This window comes from Sebastes umbrosus, chromosome 6, assembly GCF_015220745.1.
Source record: "Sebastes umbrosus isolate fSebUmb1 chromosome 6, fSebUmb1.pri, whole genome shotgun sequence".
In the NCBI taxonomy this organism is placed as follows: domain Eukaryota; kingdom Metazoa; phylum Chordata; class Actinopteri; order Perciformes; family Sebastidae; genus Sebastes; species Sebastes umbrosus.
The window spans coordinates 8,972,871-8,995,343 of NC_051274.1; the positions used below are offsets into that span (position 1 = coordinate 8,972,871).

The 22,473-nt window shown below is 40.1% G+C and overlaps 1 protein-coding gene and 1 long non-coding RNA gene across 2 annotated transcripts; one reads left to right on the forward strand and one right to left on the reverse strand.

Annotated features, from left to right (window-relative positions):
• Positions 1-503: 503 nt before the first annotated feature.
• LOC119490395 lies at positions 504-16,902 on the reverse strand. The gene is made up of 2 exons (XR_005207388.1): positions 16,765-16,902; positions 504-687 (listed from the first exon to the last, which is right to left on the reverse strand). It is a non-coding gene; the product is annotated as an uncharacterized LOC119490395 (long non-coding RNA).
• On the forward strand, positions 11,041-18,049 carry LOC119490381 (tumor necrosis factor receptor superfamily member 14-like). Its single transcript, XM_037773759.1, has 8 exons — positions 11,041-11,465; positions 11,769-11,861; positions 13,691-13,816; positions 14,968-15,126; positions 15,846-15,930; positions 16,233-16,369; positions 16,503-16,526; positions 16,825-18,049. The coding sequence occupies exons 1-8, from the start codon at positions 11,441-11,443 to the stop codon at positions 16,923-16,925; spliced, it is 750 nt and encodes a 249-aa protein (XP_037629687.1). The 5' UTR covers positions 11,041-11,440; the 3' UTR covers positions 16,926-18,049.
• The last annotated feature ends 4,424 nt before the right edge of the window (positions 18,050-22,473 follow it).

The window sequence follows — 22,473 nt, forward strand, 5'->3', positions numbered from 1 at the left end:
TCCACTAAATTTGTAAATTTTTCTAATCTAACAAAGGAAAATGTTATATTTGGTATAACTGTGAAAGATTCCGTACATGACCTGGCAATCAGTTCCATAATCATTCTTGGAAAGTTTTTTTATACATAAAAACAGATTCCTGAAATCAAGACCACATTTCTATGTTTTTCATAAGGAGCTGTGTCTTTACTTTCCATCTCTGAAACATATGAAGAAAAGAATGCTCTTTCAATGTTAGTGTGTGACCTTAACCTTACAGAGAACCCCTAGCACTATTACCACTATTACCACATTCCCTTACTTTTTTTTGTTTGTTTTGGGGTTTCTTTCTCTCTCTTCATCCACACTCTTATACACTCTACGTCAATTTCCAGGCTTGTATTTTCCCTAGTATTTGTGGACTGTACTGTACGATGACATTTTGTAATGTAAATTTCTCAATAAAATGTTGTTTTTTATTTGACTCCTCCATATTGAAATGCAATTGTTGTCCACTCACTGAGCAAAGTTCAGTAGGACTTTTATTTTGAAGAACTAGTCCGGAAGTGTCTCTGCTGGTCTTCGTTGGTTCTGTCTCCACCACGCCATTATTCTCTCTTCATGTCCGAGCTGTGAGCGGCTCAGCGAGCCTCCAGTAACCAGCGTGGTGAGAGACAGGACCTGGTTGGAGGCGCTCTCGAGGTTTTCCTAGAGAGAGACGGAAGTAATTTGCGAACGCGGTAGGATTGAAAGATTTGTTGGCGGATTAGCATAAACTGTACTTTGACTGTAACATCATGTCACATAGTTCTGATGGAAATAATGGAAGTGAAATGGAATGGATGTTACCTAAATCTGTGAGGCAGAAACGGGCTGCGAGAGAGAGAGAGCGGATAGCAAGAGAGAGAAGTTGGTCAGATGATAGTGAAGTTGTCAGAGGTAATAATAAAAAATCAAGAACCAGTCACAACGATAGTCAGACGGATCAAACACAAGAAGCGGAGTGGAAAGTAATAATTGAATTCAATCAGGATGGCGGACACTACCACCCGATCAAACTTACCAGAGCGATCGAAGAGGAGATTGGGAAAATCAAAATGGCCAGGTTTTTGAACAATAAACGAGTGTTGATACATGCAAACAGCAAACAACAGCAGGAAAAGATCCTCAGAATGACAACACTTAAAGGGGAAGAGATGAAGGCTCATATACCTGGAGCAATGGTAAAGTTGAGAGGAGTAATCTCTGGAGTCCCATTGAGTATGTCTATGGAAGATGTTAAACATGAGATTAAAGGGGGTAAAGTAATTGATGCCATACGGATTAAGAGTAAAAGAGATGGCTCACTGAAGGAAACCCTATCGGTAGTGGTTCAGTTTGAGAAAACCCTCCCAAAATCGGTGCAAATGGGATACATGAACTACAGCGTGAGGGAATACATTCCCAAACCTCTCAGATGTTATGCATGCCAAAGAATGGGGCACACAGCACAGCAGTGTAAAGGAAAGCTAAGGTGTGCGAGATGTGGAGGATAGCATGAGTATGGCAAATGTGATAAGGATGCAAAGGTTAAATGCTGTAACTGCGGAGGTGAGCATAGTGCTGCGTTTGGAGAATGTGAAGTGCAGAGAGAAGCCAGAGAAGTACAGAGAGTTAAGACAATGAACAAAATATCATACGCAGAAGCACTAAAGAAAGTAAGGGCGACAGAAATAAACAACAGGAATTCCAGTGAAATAGACCAAAGAAATGCAGCACAAAGGGATAAAGCACAAGAAATCAAGCACAAACCCAAGTCCCAGACAATATGCAAAATGCTCGTGCTCATAAATGTAAAGTTAATGATGATTCACTAGTAGTAGCAAAGTGGAATTTGTTGTCTTCATCTGCCACACCATTAATGTTGCAGCTCAGCTAAAAAAGAAAAGTGATAGAATCAAGACCATAGTGGAGGCAGCAGGAAGATTCCTTGATATACGTGATGTAAAAGCAGATCAGATACATGCACTTCTGACAGCAACTGAGGTTGAGGAAAATGGACAGAATGAGGGTTCAAGTTTTAATTATGGTGCTCCACATACTTCAGTGGAATGCGAGAAGCCTGATAGCTAATGGGCAAGAATTTCAAAAAGTATGTATATGAATTAGAAGTAGTACCGGATATTATATGTGTGCAAGAAACTTGGTTACATCCACATTTAGACTTTGTGATTCCAGGGTTCAGCTCTATAAGACATGATAGAGCTAACAACCAAAATGGCGCAGGGTGTGCAACCTTTTTCAAAGATGGATTGGCTTACCGGAAGATTAAGTCCCCTGAAGATATGGAAGGTATTGTGGTTGAAATTTGCAGCCCCAGGAATGAAGGAAATATGAAATTAATCAATTTCTATAATCCATGTAGGAACCTAACCATAGATATGTTCAATGAAATGGCAGGGGAAGTATGTAAGAAGGAAATATGGTGTGGGGATTTGAATGCACACAGCAGCTTATGGGGTAGTAATCACACAGACAATAATGGAAATATAGTGGAAGAAATAATGGAAGAAAGATCATTGGTCTGTCTTAATAATGGCAAAGGCACAAGAATAGATGTGAGTAGGGGTACAATATCATATCTAGATCTTACAATGGTGACGGTAGTTTGGTGAATGCTTGCGAATGGTATGTTAAGGAAGAGTCAACTATAGGAAGTGATCATTTCCCAGTTCTCACTATAATAAACACAAACGTATGTATACAGGAAGGGAGCACAATTACAAGGTGGTGTTTTGGCAAGGCTGACTGGGAGAAGTTTACAATATGTTGTGAGGAGTCAGTTCACTTGGTAATATTAGAAGGAAGCATAGAGGAATGTACAAGTGAAGTTACAGAACATATACTGAATGCTGCAAAACTAAGTGTACCAAAACGAACAACACAGGGTAGGAAGAAAGTGGTACCTTGGTGGAATGAGGAATGCAGCATAGCTGTTAAAGAACGAAACAAGGCTTTCAGAGCTCTGAGAAAAAACATGTCACAAGATAATCTCATTGAGTATCAAAGGAAAAGGGCAGTAGCTCGTAGAACAGTCAAATATACCAAAAAGAGGACTTGGAGAGAATTCTGTTCCACCATTGGCAGAAGAGTGAAGATAGGGGATGTCTGGTCCATGTTTAAACAAATGAGTGGGAAAAGGAAGTCAATAAAAATTCCAGCATTGATTGATGGGGAGAGGATAGCAGTATCAGATAAAGAGAAGACGGATGTGTTAGGTAAGGCATTTGCTGCAGTACATAGTGGGGAGCACCTTGATAATATACACAGGCATCAAAAAGAGCGTGTGCTCAGTGAGAATGAAAACGTGAGAGAGAAGAGAGAGGATGATATGTCAACACTGGATGTGGAATTTACAATGGCAGAGCTCAAAATAGCCTTGACAAATACTGGATATACAGCACCAGGACAAGACCAGTTATGTTATGCCATGTTTAGACAACTACCAGTGGAATCATTTAAGTTAGTGTTGAGACTATTTAATCAAATCTGGACGGAGGGAGTCATACCAAGTTGTTGGAAAATGGCAGTAATATTACCATTCAACAAGCCAGGGAAAGATCCTGCTAATCCTGGTAGTTATAGGCCCATAGCGTTGACATCTCACTTATGCAAATGGATGGAGAAGATAATAGTACGTAGATTAATGTATGTTTTGGAACAGAGAGGGTTAGTGAGTAATGTTCAGTGTGGTTTTAGAAAAGGTCGATCTACAATAGATGCTCTAGTTAGAGTAACTAATGAGGTAGAAAAGACACTCAAAATGAAAGAGGTGATGACAATAGTATATTTTGATATAGAAAAAGCATATGATTCTATGTGGAGGGAAGGACTGCTTATCAAGATAGGTAAAATGGGTATTGGAGGGAGGTTGTATAATTGGGTAATGGACTTTTTAACAGACAGGAAATTTAAAGTCAAGGTTGGAACAGAAGTATCTAAGGACTACAATATAGAAAATGGTATCCCCCAGGGGAGTGCAATCAGCCCGGTGTTGTTTAACATAATGATAAATGATATATTTGAAAATTTAGATGGATGCATCAAATCAGCGATATATGCAGATGACGGGGCAATATGGATGAGGGGAAGAAATGTGCCATATGTGATGGAAAATATAAGGAAAGCAATAGGGAAAGTGGAGAAATGGTCATATGAGTGGGGATTCAAAATGTCAACAAATAAATCATGTTATATGATATTTACAAAAAAGAGAAACATTAATACTGAGAATTTAACATTATATGGTCAGTTGATGGAGAGGGTGAATGAATACAAATATCTGGGTCTATGGTTAGACAGTAAATATACATGGAATGTTCATATAAAACATCTGGAAACAAAATGCAAAAAAGTAATACATTTACTACGAGCTGTGGCTGGATGTAACTGGGGGGCAGATAAACAGTCATTGATTGACATATATAGGGCGATCATGAGATCAACAATAGATTATGGTTGTATAGTTTATGGAGCAGCAGCAAAGACATCATTACAAAAAGTGGATAGAGTACAGTGTAGAGCATTACGGTTATGTATCGGAGCTATCAAGTCAACACCCATTAATGCAGTATTAATTGAAGCAGGAGAGACTACACTTGAATTAAGAAGAAAGAAATTAGCTCTAGCATACTGGGTCAGGTTAAAAGGAAGTGGAGAAGAAAATCCTACAAAGGTAACATTATAAAACTGTATGGAATACTCTAAGTTTCAAGGGTATGGATTTGGATGGACAATGGAAGAAAAAGTAAGGACATATGGATTAGAGGCCTTAGAGTTCACCAGGTCGACACCAGTAAGCAACGTACCTCCCTGGCTGCTCCCAGAAGTTAAAACAGACATGAGTATCATTGAAAAGAAAAGGGAATGGCAAGTAAATGAAGTGGGAGTTAAAACAAGAAGGAAAAGCTGTGATTAAAAGGAAAGGAGTTGAGATATGGCAGAAAAGATGGGAGGAGGACCAGAAAGGAAGGAGATATTTCAAAATACAAAAGTCGGTCATAACAAAGACGTATAAAGAAAGGAACAGAAGGGAAGAAATCATCATAACAAGACTCAGACTGGATCACACAGGTCTTAATGGCACTTTGGCTTTAATGGGGAAAAGGAACAGTGACAAGTGTGGGGATTGTGGTGTTAAAGAAAATGTGGAGCATATCCTAATTCAATGTAAAAAAATATGAGGCTGAAAGAAAAAGACTACAGGACCAAGTCAGAGAGGAGGGACGGGATTGGGATCTGATGGGGATACTGGGAACAGAGGGTGAGGGGGTTGAAGGCACCAGGAGGGCATTATTAATGTTCTTAAGAGACACAGGATTGGTGGATAGAATTTAAGAGTAGGAGTAAAGAGCAAATGACATGATGTTACACACTCTTGTACAGTAGGTGGCGGTATGCACCTTAAAGTTGGTTGCGATCCGCCAGAAACCGAGAGAGAGAGAGAGAGAGAGAGAGATAGTCCGGAAGTGTCTTTGGGAGAGGGGAGGAGAGTTGCACGAGAAGATAATGCATATACAGATGTAGGCAAAATTGTTGGTACTCTTCCGTTAAAGAAAGAAAAACCCACAAAGGTCACTGAAATAACTTGAAACTGACAAAAGTAATAATAAATAAAAATTCACTGAAAATGAACTAATGAAAATCAGACATTGTTTTTGAATTATGGTTCAGCAGAATCATTTAAAAAAACAAACTAATGAAACTGGCCTATACAAAAATGATGGTACCCTTAACTTAATATTTTGTTGCACAACCTTTTGAGGCAATCACTGCAATCAAGTGATTTCTGTAACTCTCAATGAGACTTCTGCACCTGTCGACAGGTATGTTGGCCCACTCCTCGTGAGCAAACTGCTCCAGCTGTCTCAGGTTTGAAGGGTGCCTTCTCCAGACTGCATGTTTCAGCTCCTTCCACAGATGTTCAATAGGATTTAGATCAGGGCTCATAGAAGGCCACTTCAGAATAGTCCAATGTTTTGTTCTTAGCCATTCTTGGGTGTTTTTAGCTGTGTTTTGGGTCATTATCCTGTTTGAGGACCCATGACCTGCAACTGAGACCAAGCTTTCTGACACTGGGCAGCACATTTCGCTCCAGAATGCCTTGATAGTCTTGAGATTTCATTGCACCCTGCACAGATTCAAGACACCCTGTGCCAGATGCAACAAAGCAGCCCCATAACATAACCGAGCCTCCTCCATGTTTCACATTAGGTACAGTGTTCTTTTCTTTGGATGCTTAATTTTTGCGTCTGTGAACATAGAGCTGATGTGACTTGCCAAAAAGCTCCAGTTTTGTCTCATCTGTCCAAAGGACATTCTCCCAGAAGCTTTGTGGCTTGTCAATATGCATTTTGGCAAATTCCAGTCTCGCTTTTTTATGATTTGGTGTCCTCCTCGGTTGTCTTCCATTAAGTCCATTTTGGCTCAAACAGTGACGGATGGTGCGATCTGACACTGATGTACCTTGACCTTGGAGTTCACCTCTAATCTCTTTGGAAGTTGTTCTAGGCTCTTTGGTTACCATTCGTATTATCCGTCTCTTCAATATGTCATAAATTTTCCTCTTGCGGCCACGTCCAGGGAGGTTGGTTACAGTCCCATGGACCTTAAACTTCTGAATAATATGTGCAGCTGTAGTCACAGGAACATCAGGCTGCTTGGAGATGGTCTTATAGCCTTTACCTTTAACATGAAGGTCTATAATGTTCTTTCTGATCTCCTGAGACAACTCTCTCCTTAGCTTTCTGTGGTCCATGTTCAGTGTGTTACACACCATGATACCAAACAGCACAGTGACTACTTTTCACCCTTTAAATAGGCAGACTGACTGATTACAAGTTTGAAGACACCTGTGATGCTAATTACAGGACACACCTTAGTTTAACATGTACCTATGGTCACATTATTTTACATCTTTTCTAGGGGTACCATCATTTTTGTCTAGGCCAGTTTCATCAGTTTGTTTTTTAAAATGATTCTGTTGAACCACAATTCAAAAGCAACAGCTGATTTTCATTAGTTCATTTTCAGTAAATTTTTATTTATTATTACTTTTGTCAGTTTCAAGTTATTTCAGTGACCATTGTGGGGTTTTCTTTCTTTAACGGAAGAGTACCAACAATTTTGCCTACGTCTGTAAACACTGAGCATGAATCAATTGTTGTTAAGGTGTGGACTGACAGAGGTGATATAGATATAATTAACTTTTATAATCCATGCGGGAAATTAAGTCAAGGTATATTGGAGGATGTAGGGGGATCATTGCAAAATAATGTAATATGGTGTGGGGATTTTAATTCACATAATTCATTGTGGGGGAGCAATAGCACAGATGCAAATGGTGTAGTTGTAGAAGAATTTATAGATGATCACTGTTTGGTGTGTATTAATAATGGGGAGGGAACACGGTATAAGTTGGTGTAAAAATTTATTTTGATAAGGGAAAGAAAATTCCTAGATGGAAGTTGGAAAATGCTAACTGGGCTGCTTACCAAGAGATAAGTGCAACGAGATGTGAGGGAATTAAAGAAGATTATCAAATGGATGTAAACATATTTAATGGTGAACTAGTTAATGAAATAATTCAGTCTGCTGAGGAAACAATCCCAAAGAGTACAGGAACTAAACGTATTAAGAATGTACCTTGGTGGAATAGCGACTGTAGCAAAGCCATAAAAAACAGAAATAAAGCATTTAGGGAACTCAAAAAACTTCATTCACAGGATGCTTTGATCCAGTATAAAAGGGCACAGGCAATAGTAATGAAAACAATAAGAACCCAAAAACGAACATTTTGGAGGCAATATTGTAGCAGTATTGGAAGAGAAGTACAGCTTTCAGATGTCTGGGGCATGATCAGGAGAATGGGTGGGATCAGAAGGAGTTATAAGTTACCAGTGATGAACAGGGGGGATCAAATGGCTGTCAGCAACCTAGAAAAGGCTGAACTTCTGGCGCAAACATTCAGGAAAGTTCACAGCTCAGACAACCTAACAGATGAGGCCAGGCGCTGTAGAAATAGAGTTTTATTGGAGAAATCTAAAATATTAGAGAAAAAAGAGACATCAGAAGATCCAATAGACCTGCCTTTTAGCATGTTTGAATTGAGAAGAGCAATAACTTGTGCACGTCAGACCACACCTGGGAAAGATGGCGTATGCTATAAAATGTTAGAGAACATGGCAGATAACACTCTGGTCACTGTTTTAAGACTGTATAACAGAGTTTGGGAAACTGGACAACTTCCTTCAGTGTGGAAACAAGCCGTAATAGTGCCTATTCTAAAACCAGGGAAAGAACCATCAGATCCATATAGTTACAGACCTATTGCCCTAACCTCTCATTTATGCAAAATTATGGAACGAATGGTTACAGAGAGATTAATCTATTTCCTGGAAAGTAAAGCTCTTTTATCTCCACATCAAAGTGGGTTCCGTAGGGGTCGCAAGACTATGGACTCTGTCTTATGCTTAGAGTCAGACATCAGGAAAGCACAGACCATCAAAGAAGTAGTAATAGCTGTCTTCTTTGATGTGGAAAAAGCATATGATATGCTCTGGAAAGAAGGGTTACTCATTAAATTGAATTCATTGGGAATTGGTGGTAGAGCATATAATTGGGTGAAGGACTTTTTATTTGACAGGAAAATACAGGTAAGAGTAGATGCAGAATATTCAAATGTATATACAGTGGATAATGGAACTCCACAGGGTAGTGTATGTAGTCCATTATTATTCAATATAATGATCAATGATATATTTTCTCAGGTTGAGCAAAACATAGGAAAGTCTATGTACGCGGATGACGGAGCTCTTTGGATAAGAGGCCGCAATGTATCATTTGTTAATAAGAAAATGCAAGCTGCAATAGCTGAGGTGGAGAAATGGGCGAATAAATGGGGATTAAAGTTATCAGTAGCAAAAACACAAGTTATTTGTTTCTTAAAACGGCGTAAAATCGCACCTATTTCCCTAAAACTGTATGATCAACCTCTGGAGCAAGTCAAAGCTGTTAGATTTCTGGGGATTTGGTTTGATGAAAAGCTCACATGGAACATTCATTTAGATAAAATCAGGAGCAAATGTAAAAAAGTCATCAATATACTGCGTTGTTTGACAGGACAGGAGTGGGGAGCAAGTAGAGCATCTTTACAAAATATATACCGGGCTCTCATGAGATTTGTCCTTGACTATGGGTGTGTAGCTTACATGTCAGCAGCAGAATCAAACCTTAAGAAATTAGATGTACTACAAGCTCAGGCTTTGAGAATCGTTAGTGGATCATTCAGAACATCTCCGGTATCAGCAATGCAAGTGGAAGTGGGAGAAATGCCCCTACGGATTAGAAGAATAAAATTAATGCTGGCATACTGGGTTAATCTTCAGGGGCATTCTGAAACTCACCCTACCAAAAGTGTTTTGACAGACTGCTGGGAACATAATGAAACAAGCTTCATAAGCTTTGGGTGGGTAGGTGATGCAAAGGCAGAAAACATAGGGTTATGTCAATTCCAGTATTGCTCTACAGTTTCAGTTTCCTCCATTCCTCCCTGGTTATTCCCCTTACCAAATGTTGACCTCAATATACAGCAGGAATTGAAGGAGAAGTCAAAGAAAATTCCAGCATGGCGCATAGTCCAGAATTATTTTGATCAGCACTTCACAGACTCCGTGTTCTTATTTACAGACGGCTCCAAAGATCCTGAGACAGGGTGTGCAGGTGCAGCAGTTTATATCCCGGTGAGTGAGACCTACATCAAGAAACGAGTATCAAATTATGTGTCAGTATATACTACAGAAATATTGGCAATAATATTGGCCCTGCAGTGGATAGAGGAGAGGGAAATAAAAAAACACCGTTATTGCATCTGACAGTTTTTCAGCACTCACAAGCATAGGATCTGGTAGATCATCAGTCAGAACGGATTTAATTAATTAAATATTTCTCATTATGTATAGGATGGAAATAAAAGGCACAGGTACACGATTCATATGGGTTCCTGCTCATGTTGGTGTGGAGGGAAATGAGCAGGTAGACATTCTGGCCAAACAAACACTAAGAATTAAGAATATAGAATTACAAATTCCATTAAGTAAAGCTGAGGCTAAACCATTCATCAAGAACTATGCACAAAAAGTATGGCAGGAGTACTGGGATGAGCAGGAAACTGGAAGGCATATTTACATTATACAGAAACATGTTGGAGCAGGGAGAAAGGTGGGCTGGAAAAGAAGGGAAGAAAATATCATCACTCGACTGAGAATCGAACATACAGGTCTTAATAATACATTATATCGAATAGGCAAGCGCCTAACTGGGAAATGTACACACTGTAACCATCCAGAAACTGTTGAACACGTACTGATACACTGCAGTAATTACACTATCCAGAGGAATCACCTTTTTCAGACATTAAGGAAGGCAAAACATCACGACTTTTCAGTGTCAGGTCTATTGGGGAATAAAGCAGATAATATATACAGTGAAATTATTCAGTTTTTTTTTGAAGTTATTTTTTAGGGGCACTTTTTTTGCATTTTATTGACAGGACAGTGGATAGAGTCTTGGAAAGGGGGGGAGGGGGGGAGTAGATGACATGCAGAAAGGGCCACAGGCCGGACTCGAACCCGGACCACCGCGGCCAGGACTGAGCCTTGCCATATGGGCGCCCGCTCTACCAACTGAGCCAACCAGGCGCCCGAAATTATTCAGTTTTTGAGAAAAAATGATTTAGTTAAAAGAATCTAGAGTTTTCATTATCATTTTTATTTTTATTTAATTTATTTTATTTTATTTTATTTTATTTTATTTTATATTATTTTTTTTAATTTATTTATTTATTTATTTATTTATTTATTTATTTATTTATTTTTATTTTGTTTCTGCACTATCTCTTGTTCCACACTCCAGTCCAGATGGTGGCGGTAATGCACCTCTAAGATGGTTTGCCAACCGCCAATAAACACAGAAGAAGAAGAAGAAGAAGAAGAAGAAGAAGAATGGAGATCTACAAGTGACCTGTGGAGGTCAGTGCATGCAAGGGGTGCCCGTGACGTCATCCTATCATGTCTTGCATTGATTTACCAAAGAAAACGTCTCGACAGCTCTTAGTTTTTACAATAAACACCACCTGTTTGAATCCATACTTTCTGTCATTTATCACTAGATTTTAGGCTATTAGTCTCATGTTGTACAATGAAGGATTAATCTGTAAAGCATCTTGGGTACACCCATTTCCTCCTTCAACAGACCTCAAACATGCTCCACCCCCCACCTCTGACCTAAAGGGGCTTTCCAGCTAGCTGTGTTGTGCCAGTTAGTGAGGCTAACTGTTAAGCTAACAATTTGTGGGATTTTTTAAATCCAAAACAGTACTATTGAATCCAATGCTCGATGAAACTATGTGATAGCTCGTGTTATCATGCTTCTGACGTTGGCTGTCTTCGGTAAGTATCGAACACTGAAGTCCTGCTAACGTTACTTATTAAACTACGCGGACAGACTCGGATATAAGTTAACGTTAGATTGATAGATCTTTATTATCCGTCCGTCGGAAATGAATCATGTGCCATACAACAAACAAACAATGTAATATTGAAAAGCACAAATTTACGAGCCTGATTGTCGGAGATTTTGTCGCCCTCTACTGTCTGTCTTTTACTCTTATCCTCCTCTACCGTAACAGTAAGTATGTAGAGGTACATTAAAACATTAAAACAGTGAAACTAACGTTACTGTTTCTTTAACAGGGTATATTGCTGCACTCATGGCAGCAGCGATGTGCTGTCTTCCTGACGAATATGAAACAAGGGACGGGAGATGCTGTGTGATGTGTTACGAAGGTAAATTATAACTAGCCTCGTCTTTCAGGAGCGATCTGCAGTGCTAGTGTCTACAGTTAACAAAGATGGATGTGTTAAGAGAACCATGACAGTTTGATATTTGTGTTGAAAAAAGGAACTTGGACTTTGTTTCAACCAGTTTGAACCATTGAAAGTCATAAGTCTCATGACTTGTGAAAGAGAAGAAAGCTTGTTTTCATTACTAGATATGTTTAAGTTAATTAGAGATAGCCCTGTTTTTATGGATGCATTTTATTTCTGTCATTTTTTGTACCAACCTGAGGCAACATTTTGATGAATAAGACATGTAGATAGATAGATAGATAGATAGATAGTAACTTTATTGATTGGGAAATTCAAGATTGCAGCATCACAGTTCCATAGTGCAAAACTGGTTAGTAAAAAGGCACAAGTAAAAAAGTTAGACGTGCAAAGTACAAAAAAATATACCAGATATAAAAATACAAGGAGATGAAGAAAACTGTTAAAACTGAATATAGTGCAGGGTAACAGCTGTGATACACGACTATTAAAAAATTTAGAACACAAACCATGGAACCAGGCTGAACACACATTTATGCTAAATCTGGGCTAGAGAGGCGTAGTCCCCTTCCAGTGGACCCATGGGACCTTATTTTGGATAAAAGATGTACAGTGGTCAACAGTGAGAGACAAGTATTTATTTTTTTAATCCATTTTGAATTGCACCATGAATCACACATATGATATGTGTCAATTTAAAAGATAATTTTGCAAATCAAGAAAGTCTCAGTTTGTCTTAGTATCGTTTAGTTTTGTGTGAAACCGTTCAGTGAACTACATCTCTCGTCTCGCACAAAATACGTAACCAACATTAACTACCTAGCTAACTTAGCTACGTTCCATGCACAAATGAAACGTTAGCCTACCTGATGTGTTTTATCCAGAGACTCCTGCTCTTTTATTAGCCGGGAAGAAAAAGAAGGATCAGACCCGTTGCTGGTGTGAGTTCATCCCAGTAGGAAACACACAGGCATCATAGCTTCAGCCAGAGAGACGTCACTACGACACTTTTGGGTCTGTCGTCTTTCTGATTACATATTTTCACAGTCTGATACTTCAACAGTTTTACAACAAAGTGTGATTTTATTGACTTGCAAAATTATCTTTTAAATTGACAAACATCATCTGTGTGATTCATGGCGCTATTCAAACAAAAAAAATGATTTGTCTCTCGCTGTTGACTACCGTACATATTTGTTCCAAGATAAGGTCCCATGGTGGTCCACTGGAAGGGGCGTGACTTCTCCTCTCTATTGGTAGCATTTCTATTGCCTCTTAACGGCTCTCAACATGGCGACAGCAAGACGCAGCTAACAACGCTAAACAGTGCTAACAATGGCAAAAGTGCGGACAGAGACAGGGTTTTCGCCAGTGAAGCCCGGCGGCCCGCCGAACCTAGGTTGACTCCACACCGGGCCTAAGCATCGGGGAATTATTTATTTTTAAAATGTTTTTAAACAAAAATGTATTATACACATAGCAAACTCGCTGAAGGAATAATTCATTGCGTGGGTTGTGTGATTAACGTTAGCGAGTGTCGGTATGCAGTCAAGAGAGAGAGCGACAGACAGAGGGAGCGAGCGAGCGAGCGAAGGCGAGCGTGCGTGTGTGACAGCGAGTACGGCAGTAATGTTATAGTTGTGAGCGTAGCAGTGCATTTTCATACACTGGCCCAATAAAGACCTGACTCTATCAGATACAGTTTGTTATCTTCTGCTTTTGTAATTGTTACTTCCCATCATGTCTTGGTGATCATGAGACGCTGACAGTGTTTTTGTCTTGAACAGGTTCAGTTCTTCGAAGGGACTGCACACAGCAGTCAGGCACACGGTGCAGCAACTGTGTGAGTGCGACTTATATGAACCAACGCAATAACCTGACTAACTGTTTCCTCTGCACCTCCTGTGATCAAGGTATGTCCACAATGAACTGATTAACATTTCTGTCTTTCAACCTCCAAATTCAGTTTGATTCTGACAAATGCAGTAACGTGGAAAAGGTTTGATCGAATTAAGATACTGGGCAAAATTTAAACGTATAAAATAAATTGCAATAAATAAAAATATATTGCAGCCCTGCTAATGGATGCAGTTTGATACAAAATAAATAATGTGATAATGTACTGCTATGTTGGCAGCGTGTTTGCTGAAAAGTGAGCCCTAATAATTCAGTAAATGTCCTTACAGGTTGTATTGTAACAGGTATGTGCTTTATATGGAGCCTTGAGTGCATCACAGCGATATAATAGATTTTTACAGTGTTTAATTATAAATAATATAATATATAGATTAATTAATTAAAACTGAATTTAAATATCATGTTCTGAAGCTCCAAGTAAAAAATAAAACAATGTATCATTATATTCCTCTCTTAATGATCAATAATTGAATTTCATAATGTAATTGCAATTGCAGTTTACATTTTTTAATTGATTTCATTTGAAGGTTGCACTCTTTAATTTTAAGATGTGTAAGTGAGCGAACAACCTAAAAACCCACAGAGCAGCTACAGAAGCTCTGATTGGCCAGCTCCTATGTGCTGGTCAGGAGTTTGGCCAATCAGAGCTCCTGCTGCAGCTCTGTGGGTTGAATTTCATTCGACCAAGTAGCACATAATCACATTATTTCAAATATGATTTAAAGGAACAATGTGTAGCATTTAGGGGGATCTATTGACAGACATGGAATATAATATTATTAAGTATGATTTCTTTAGTGTATAAGCACCTGAAACTAAGAATTGTTGTATTTTTGTTACCTTAGAATGAGCCGTTTATATCTACATAGGGTGCGGGTCCTGTTCACGGAGCTGGCCGCCATGTTTCTACAGTAGCCCAGAACGGACAAACCAAACATTGGCTCTAGAGAGTGACATTCATGTTTTTGCGTCGGCCACCGTAGTTTTCCCACATGCTCGGCACAGGGAAGAAGATTCAGTAGGTTGCAATCTGCAACCTCACCGCTAGATGTCGCCAAATCCTACACACTGGCCCTTTAAGCTTGCATAAAATGTATAAATGTATGTTTAACAACAATATAATAACTATTTTTCTGTTTGCTTTTAGGTCATGGTCTCTTTGCCCAACAGTGGTGCACAGCCACAACTGACACAATTTGTGATGTTTTAAGTGGCTATTTCTGCAAACATTGGATGGATGGTGCAGGATGTAGTTTAGCAAAAACACATACTCCATGTGCACCTGGTCACAGGATAAAAGTGCCTGGTAAGAAAAATTCAAGTCAGACTAGTCGCACAGTGAGTATGTTTACATGCACACTACTATCCTGGTTTGGCACATAGTGTGGCCTGGTTATTCAGCTCCATGTATACATGGTACTAACAGTATCCAAGTTTCTGAGCCTCAGCGACAGTTCAGAACTTCAGACACGTCTTTGACTCCTACAAATCCAGCAGATTTGTCATTTCTGTCAGCCAGTTTGGTTGACCTGGACTGCTGCATTTACCACACTGCTGTATTTAGCCTTTCCATCTGATCATCAGAAATGGAAGACAAGAGTGACAATACAGTTTGTATGTGTACCTGTGTCAGACTGGTGTCAGATTTTGACTTTCACTTCAGCATGCAGACATCATTACATCAAGTATCATCATATGTTTTACTCTATAACTTGAAAGTGTCTCCTCTATAGTGCCTGCTCTATAACATATTCAGGTTTCTGAAACCAGGATATGATGACCTGGGCCCGTGTTTATCAGGCGTCTCAGTAACCCTCCTGAAAGTTGACTTAGGACTAAAAGTATTCATATCTCAGGACTGATTTCCTGCACTGACATGTTTGGTACACTCGTATCATAACTGGGATACTAGTGTGCATGTTAAACCACTCAATGAAGACACTGAGTTGAATCTGATAAATGATGGATCTTCACCAGATGTTGGGTTCCCGTGTTATTAATCTCACTTTTGTCTGTTTCTCTAAGGAACCAGCAGAACTGATACAGTGTGTGAACTTTGTCAGCCAGGCCATTTTTCCCAGGATGGCCTGCATTGCACGGTTTGGACTAGGTAAGACATTGTTTGTACAGTAATTACTCAAAAAAGTAGGGTTTTCCTGCCCTGTAGCACAAAATGTTGATTGTTGATCATTTCCATCCACAGGAGATTCAAACATTGTCAATCCCCCAGTCTTATTTCATCTGATCTTTCAATAGTCTTTTTTTGAAAGTGTAACTTTTAATATTTATTTGTTTTTAATTAGTGTAACATTACCCACTTCGTACTTTTAACATTATGATGACACTTCAAATGAGTTTTCATTTGAAACACACAAAGTATTAAAGATGTCTTTCATTTCTCTTTTCCGACAGTTGCTCAGCAAACCAAGTACAGATCAGAGAAGGAAGCAGCAGCAGTGATGTTGTCTGTGTAATTGCTTCAAGAATGCGTTTCTTTTATATACCTGTTATCATCGCCATGCTATTATCATTAGCACTTGTCATGACAGGTTAGTGCTTGTTCTGAATCTCTAATTGGACCTAATATATAACATTATTTCCATCCATTTTTTTCTCCTCATTGCCTTCAGTGGCTGGTCACTAATGGTTTGAGCTAATATGTTTCTTGCTTTTGGATTTCAGGCAAACTGTCTTCGAGAAAATCAGGTACGTTGGGTCAGTTTATTTGTCCTAAATACATATTTTTCAACTTCTCCGTATGCAAATGTGTCTAACATTTTTTCACACAACGGGCTGAACTGCATGAAATTCTACACAAAAATGTTCTAATGTCTTATTTAATTTGTCTTCTTTTTCTCCACCTACGTATCAATCAATGAATTTTATTTGTCACGTGAAGTTAGTTAAGGTACAACTCCAGTGAAATGCAATCCCGTTAGCTTACCTTCAATTTGTGCATTATTCACCATAAAGCCAACGCCTCCTTCTTTTTTTCCTGCCAGAGACCTCTGCTCAGTCACATTGGCACCCAGAAGAAGTCTCACCAGGCTGAATGACGCCGTCCGGCACTCCAGGATCCAGCTCTTTGGACCAGAGACCACATGAACTCAGTGACATGATCCTGGAGTCCTTATTTCAGTGCTGTGGATTTGTATTTTACACACACAGTTTTGAGAAAAACTTTCCACCAGCCTGAATGAAAATCCAGAAACAACCAGAGGAAATATGTCTACATGTTGTACGTACATTCGTGGACGCGATATCTCAGGAACGCCAGGAGGGAATTTCTACAAATTCGGTGTAAACATCAACTTCGACACAAGAATGAACTGATAAGAGTTTGGTGGTCAAAGGTCAATGTCTAACAGGATGAAATGATGAAGTGAGGACATTTTGGACAGACGTGGATATAAACTGTATCTTGACTGGTTGGTGGAGGCATACAAGTGTAAGCGGTAATTGCAGTTGTTTTTACAATCAATTCAAGCCCATTACATACACTTTCAACATCATTTATCATAGTTTTTAATTAACTACTGATTTTTCAATTAAATATAATGAACTTTGTTTTACTTAAATTCAATGGTAACTTGTTAATATCAAACCATTTCTTCAAGGCATTTAATTCCCTTTCCGCTGTATTTAGGAGCTGTTCCAAACTTTTGCTGGAGCACAACACAGCACCATTCCATCGGTGTATTTCACTTTTCATTAGCAGTAAAATTACAGAGATATCGCTGGATAAAGTTCTGGGTTGCCAGTAACCTGTAATCACAGTTAAAGTGATACTGAACTTTGGTAGAACTTTGGGTCGTATCACTAACTAGTCAGGGCACATGCCCAACTATAGGTGAAAATTGTCATCTTTAATTTGACAATTTTCAAATTGTCAAATTTGAAAATTGTTTTCGGAGCAGAACGCGGAAACTATTTAACTTAGGAATTTCAAATTTGGTATGATGGTTGACCGTGTGGTCCAGTTGTGCCTTTTGGGGCTTAGAAGTCCAGCGTGCCCAAAATTTCTGAAATTTTTCCAAAAGTGCAAAATCTTTGACCCTACTTTAGCAGCGGTCAAGCCGTGAGCAGGTAATGTGAGCCATGCTCACTTTTGCCTTGTTTTATGTATGTGTATGTATGAAATATTATATTAGCGCCGATATCAACTGGCAACCGGGAGTAACAAGACCACAGGGTTAACGTTAGCCGGCTACACAGAGTAGCATAGCCCGCTCTCTTCCAGAATATAGCCTAGCTTGTTAGCCTTAGCTTGCTTGGTAGCTTCAAGCTAGGTTGGCGTGTTTCAGCAACCAGGCTTCATTCGGCTCGCCTCAGCTCCATCCACGCTCCACCTCTTTGCCCATTTTAGGATAAGCTTGAGTCGGCACTGCCAAGATGGCGACGGCCGAAGCCACCCCCTTTGAGTTTCCTTTTTGCTCTTCAGAAACCTTTGGATGAAGTCCCGGAGACTACGTCCATATTTCATACAGTCTATGGAACAGATGCTACTGTTACAAGTCATCTATCTTTCTGTCAAAGAAATCTAATCCTATTGGAGTTGGCACCTTGGCGTGGTGGATTAGCTTGTGTGTCTTGGTGGCCCTGTGAGATATTCCGACTGAAGGCTAATTTTAGTTTTCTTATAGATTCAGCCAGGTTGGCTTGGCCAGAGACCAGACAAAGATCAACTCCCCTGCTCGGATTTGAAGGTCATTTCAAAAATAAAACATTGTCGTATGAACCTGAAGTGCCTACCCAAACTAAGAAGTTCTCATGTGACCTGTGACTAGAGGTGTCCGCCAATCCTGAACTTTATCCAGCGATATCTCTTGTCAATTGTACAGATAATAAAAAGAAGAGTACACTGAGTCTTTACCATGTATAGTAAGTTTTAGCTTTGACATCTGTTTATATGCGTCATGTGAGTACTTGGCATATAGTTCAATAGCTTTCTCTCTACCAGTTTCCTGTACAGATTAAAGATATTCAATGACTTCAATGAAATCATGAGTTGTGTGTCTGTGTTCTTACGTGCCTGATGTGCAGATAGGTCACTGTTTCCCCGTCTCTGTGTCAAAGCTAGATGAATCCTTCGCTGTCCTCGACCCCTCAGCTAGTCAATCAGCCTGTGTGTCCTGGTTCTCAGGGCTATTCCTTGCCCAGTGTCCCGTCTTTCCACATCTGAAGCAGGCGTCGGATCTCCCCCTGCCTCCACCCCTTCGGCCATGGCGTCCTCTGCCTCTGCTTCTCCCACGTCCTTTAACTTGGTCCTCATACACCCTCAGCTGTGCCATTTGCAGTCTGTATGTCAGCTGGATGCTTTTCCTCTTCTTCCTGTCGTTCAAATATTTTTCCGCGTGGATGGCGTGATTCTCGACAGTCTCAAGGTTTCTGCATTCCCAAGTGATGCAATTGCGTTTTATCATCTCACTGATCTCTGGTCTGACGCCATTGATGAAGCGGTCCCGAAGACGAGCTTCCCAGGGACTGACCTCATTGTTTCCCCCTATGGCAGTTGGTCGTAGGAGGCCACTGTGTGTTGTGAACCTCTGTGAGTCTGATAAGGTATGCAGACACAGTCTCATCGTCCCTCTGCTTGCAGGGTGATATTTTGCCAATGTCCATTTGTCACTGGGAAAGCAGTCTTTACACCGTTGCAAAGTCAAGTTATGGTGTTTCTGTACTGGAGATTTCCTTCGTTCTCCCAGTCTGGTTTTGTTGGCCTCTGGTTATTCAGTGGGAGCTTGTCAGCTACCTTGGCGTAGTTGTTGCCCATCTGGGACATGAGTAGCCGTTGTAGACTACAACGGCTACTCAACGACTACAACTTGTAGTTCAGTTGTGGTGGGCGTGGGGCAGTGTATGGTGGAGGCTTGGTTGCTGAGCTTGCTGGGCCCTCTGCCTCCATCATTGCTCCTTCCACTGGTGGAGGTGGAGTGCTGGGCAGCACTGCCTGGGCCGGCTGTCATCTTTGCAGGGTCGAGTCCAGATCAGGATCTAGTTTGAGACACTGAGACATGGATTTTAGTGGCACTGTCCCTGATTTTTGTTTTCTGTCTGTACTTTTTACTTAAAGGCCGTGGACTAAGGAAGGGAAAGAATTTTTTTTTTAATAAGATAAGAGATTTCTACAGTTGGTTGTACTTTCATATACTTCAACTCCTACAGGTGGTTATGCTTTAACTCGTGTAAGGTTATACTTCTAGTTTACTCTTCCCCACTTTTTTTTTTCTTTATCTTCTTTTTTTTAATCATCTTTTCCATTATTTCTATATAGTTATTCTTAATCCACCCAGGAGCAGAGCTTTGCCTTGCTGCTCTTCTTGGAGCCAACGCCGACACCACACCGCTGGAGGCCCAGGCCGTATTGTTGGGCCTGCTGCACTAAAATTAGGTTTTCTAAAGGGGCTCTGGCGCTCTGAAACACTACTGCTTTTGTCGACAGGGACCGCCAATATCAACAGAGAATTAAAGTTCCTTACAGTAGCTTTAATTTTACTTTGCTTTTTATTGTGTTATTGAATGTTGTTCTAATGCATTCTTTCACTGTGCAACAATAGTCTGTTTGAATGGTGCTATAAAAATAAAGATTGATTGAACATGTGTTTCACTTGCTAGACCAGACTGAAGGTAAAAACAGTCAGAAAGTAAAGATGGCTTCATTACAGGCCTGACAGCATTGCCAGGGAATAGAAGAATGAATAATAAAAGATGTCTACTGTCTGGGTTGGGTTGTACTGTAGTCAAATCATTGATTGCAAATGACTGGAATCAATATATCTTGGTTCCCTAATATTTCTATCATCTACATACATCTATCAACAATGACATTAATGACAATGCTAATGAGTGCAGAACAGATCTCTATCCTCCAACACCTCGGCTTGCTGGCCACTAATAGAAAATCCTTTGCCAGAAACCTAGGCGTCACTTTTTATTACCAGCTGAAATTTAATAAACTTGTCAAGACCGTTATTCAGTCCTGCTGCATTCACCTGAGGAGTATTTCAAAAACTGTAAATAGTAAATGGACTTGCATTTATATCCTGCCTTTCTAGTCTTCTGACCACCCAAGGCGCTTTACACTACATGTCAGCATTCACCCATTTACACACACATTCATACACTGATGGCAGAGGCTGCTATGCAAGGTGCCAACCTGCCAATCAGGATCTAATCTAAATACTCAAGCACCTGTATAAAATATAATGCAACACAACAGTCATGTAAAAATACTACTTTTATGAAGGTAATTTCTTTTGAGACTGTGCCAGAGAGGTGTTGATATAAACAGGTCATTTTGACTCCTCCATATTGAAATGCAGTTGTTGTCCACTCACTGGGCAAAGTTCAGTAGGACTTTTATTTTGAAGAATTAGTCCGGAAGTGTCTTTGGCCCGGGCTCGAGGAGTGGAGGCCGTTGGTTGGAGGAGAGTTGCACGGGGCGGAAGATTTGAATTTGTTTGTTGTATACGCTGGTTTTGACTTTGGTTTGACTTATTTATGATTAACGACATAGACTTTGGATTTGCGGACATCGGTACTTGGTAGCTATAGGACTGAGTATTGCGGGGAACACTTTGTGGTGATATCTCCGACGGCCTGTATAGGTCCGGAACGATATTATCACATTTGTTCGTTGCAAACTCTGACTTATTTGTGAGAGTCTAAACCAGAGGCCAGCCCATGCCGGGTGAGAGTGGGGGGGCTGGACAGTTTGGAGGGGAATGGGAGCAAGTGAAGAAGAAAAAAGACAAGAGAAATCACAGGAGATCTCAAGATATTGAACACTCTGCTGATAGTGACATAGACAGGCCGGTTAAGAGCAGGAAGTTGGAAATGCGGGACGAAGAGTTTAAAGTACTGTTTAAAGTAAAGGGCGGATTACCTGGTTTTAGATCAGTAAACCCACTCAAGCTATCAAGCGACATAACAGGAGAGATTGGAGATGGCCGACATCAAACGGAATGCTGATGGTGATCTGTAAATCAGCTGATCAGCTAAATAAAGCATGTAAGGTTAAAAGATTATGTGGCAAGAATGTAGAGGGTTTTATACCCGGAGCCCGTGGTGCTAAAAGAGTCATTTACAATGTGTCTTCAGAAATCTCGAAGTAAGAGTTGAAGGCAAATCTGAAGGGAGGGAGAGTGATCAAGGCTACTCGCATGGGAAAGAACCGCAGTGGAGAGAGAAGAGAAAGCTCAGCTGTGTTACTGACATTTGAAGGAGAGGAGCTACCAGAGAAAGTTATGCTTGGATATATGTGTTTCCGCGTGAAAGAGTATGAAAGACCCCCGTTAAGATGCTATAAGTGCCAGAGATTTGGCCATATAGCAGCAGTATGTAACGGACAGCGTCGATGTGGGAAATGCAGTGAAGATCATGAGTTTAAAGAGTGCAGTGGACATGTTAAATGTTGCAACTGTGGGGGAAATCCTGTGGCGGCATTTTGAGGATGCCCCTATCATGTCAAGGCTGAGCTAATACAGAAGGTAAGAAATGAGAATAAGGTGTCATATGCAGAAGAACTGAAAATAATTGAGGGAGGGAACAAGAATAATCCCGCAGCAGGGCCTGTGAGGCAGCAGCCCATACACATGACAGTACCGGATGACTCAATCCTGGTTAAAAGGGGATCTTGTAATTCCAGGATATG

Bases quoted from the DNA above. Each gene is read 5' to 3' on its own strand.
- LOC119490381 (XM_037773759.1), top strand. From the start codon at position 11,441: ATGCTTCTGACGTTGGCTGTCTTCG. The intron at 15,127-15,845 runs GTAAGAAAAATT...TGTTTCTCTAAG, and splicing joins TCACAGGATAAAAGTGCCTG to GAACCAGCAGAACTGATACA. The intron at 16,370-16,502 runs GTTAGTGCTTGT...TTTGGATTTCAG, and splicing joins ATTAGCACTTGTCATGACAG to GCAAACTGTCTTCGAGAAAA.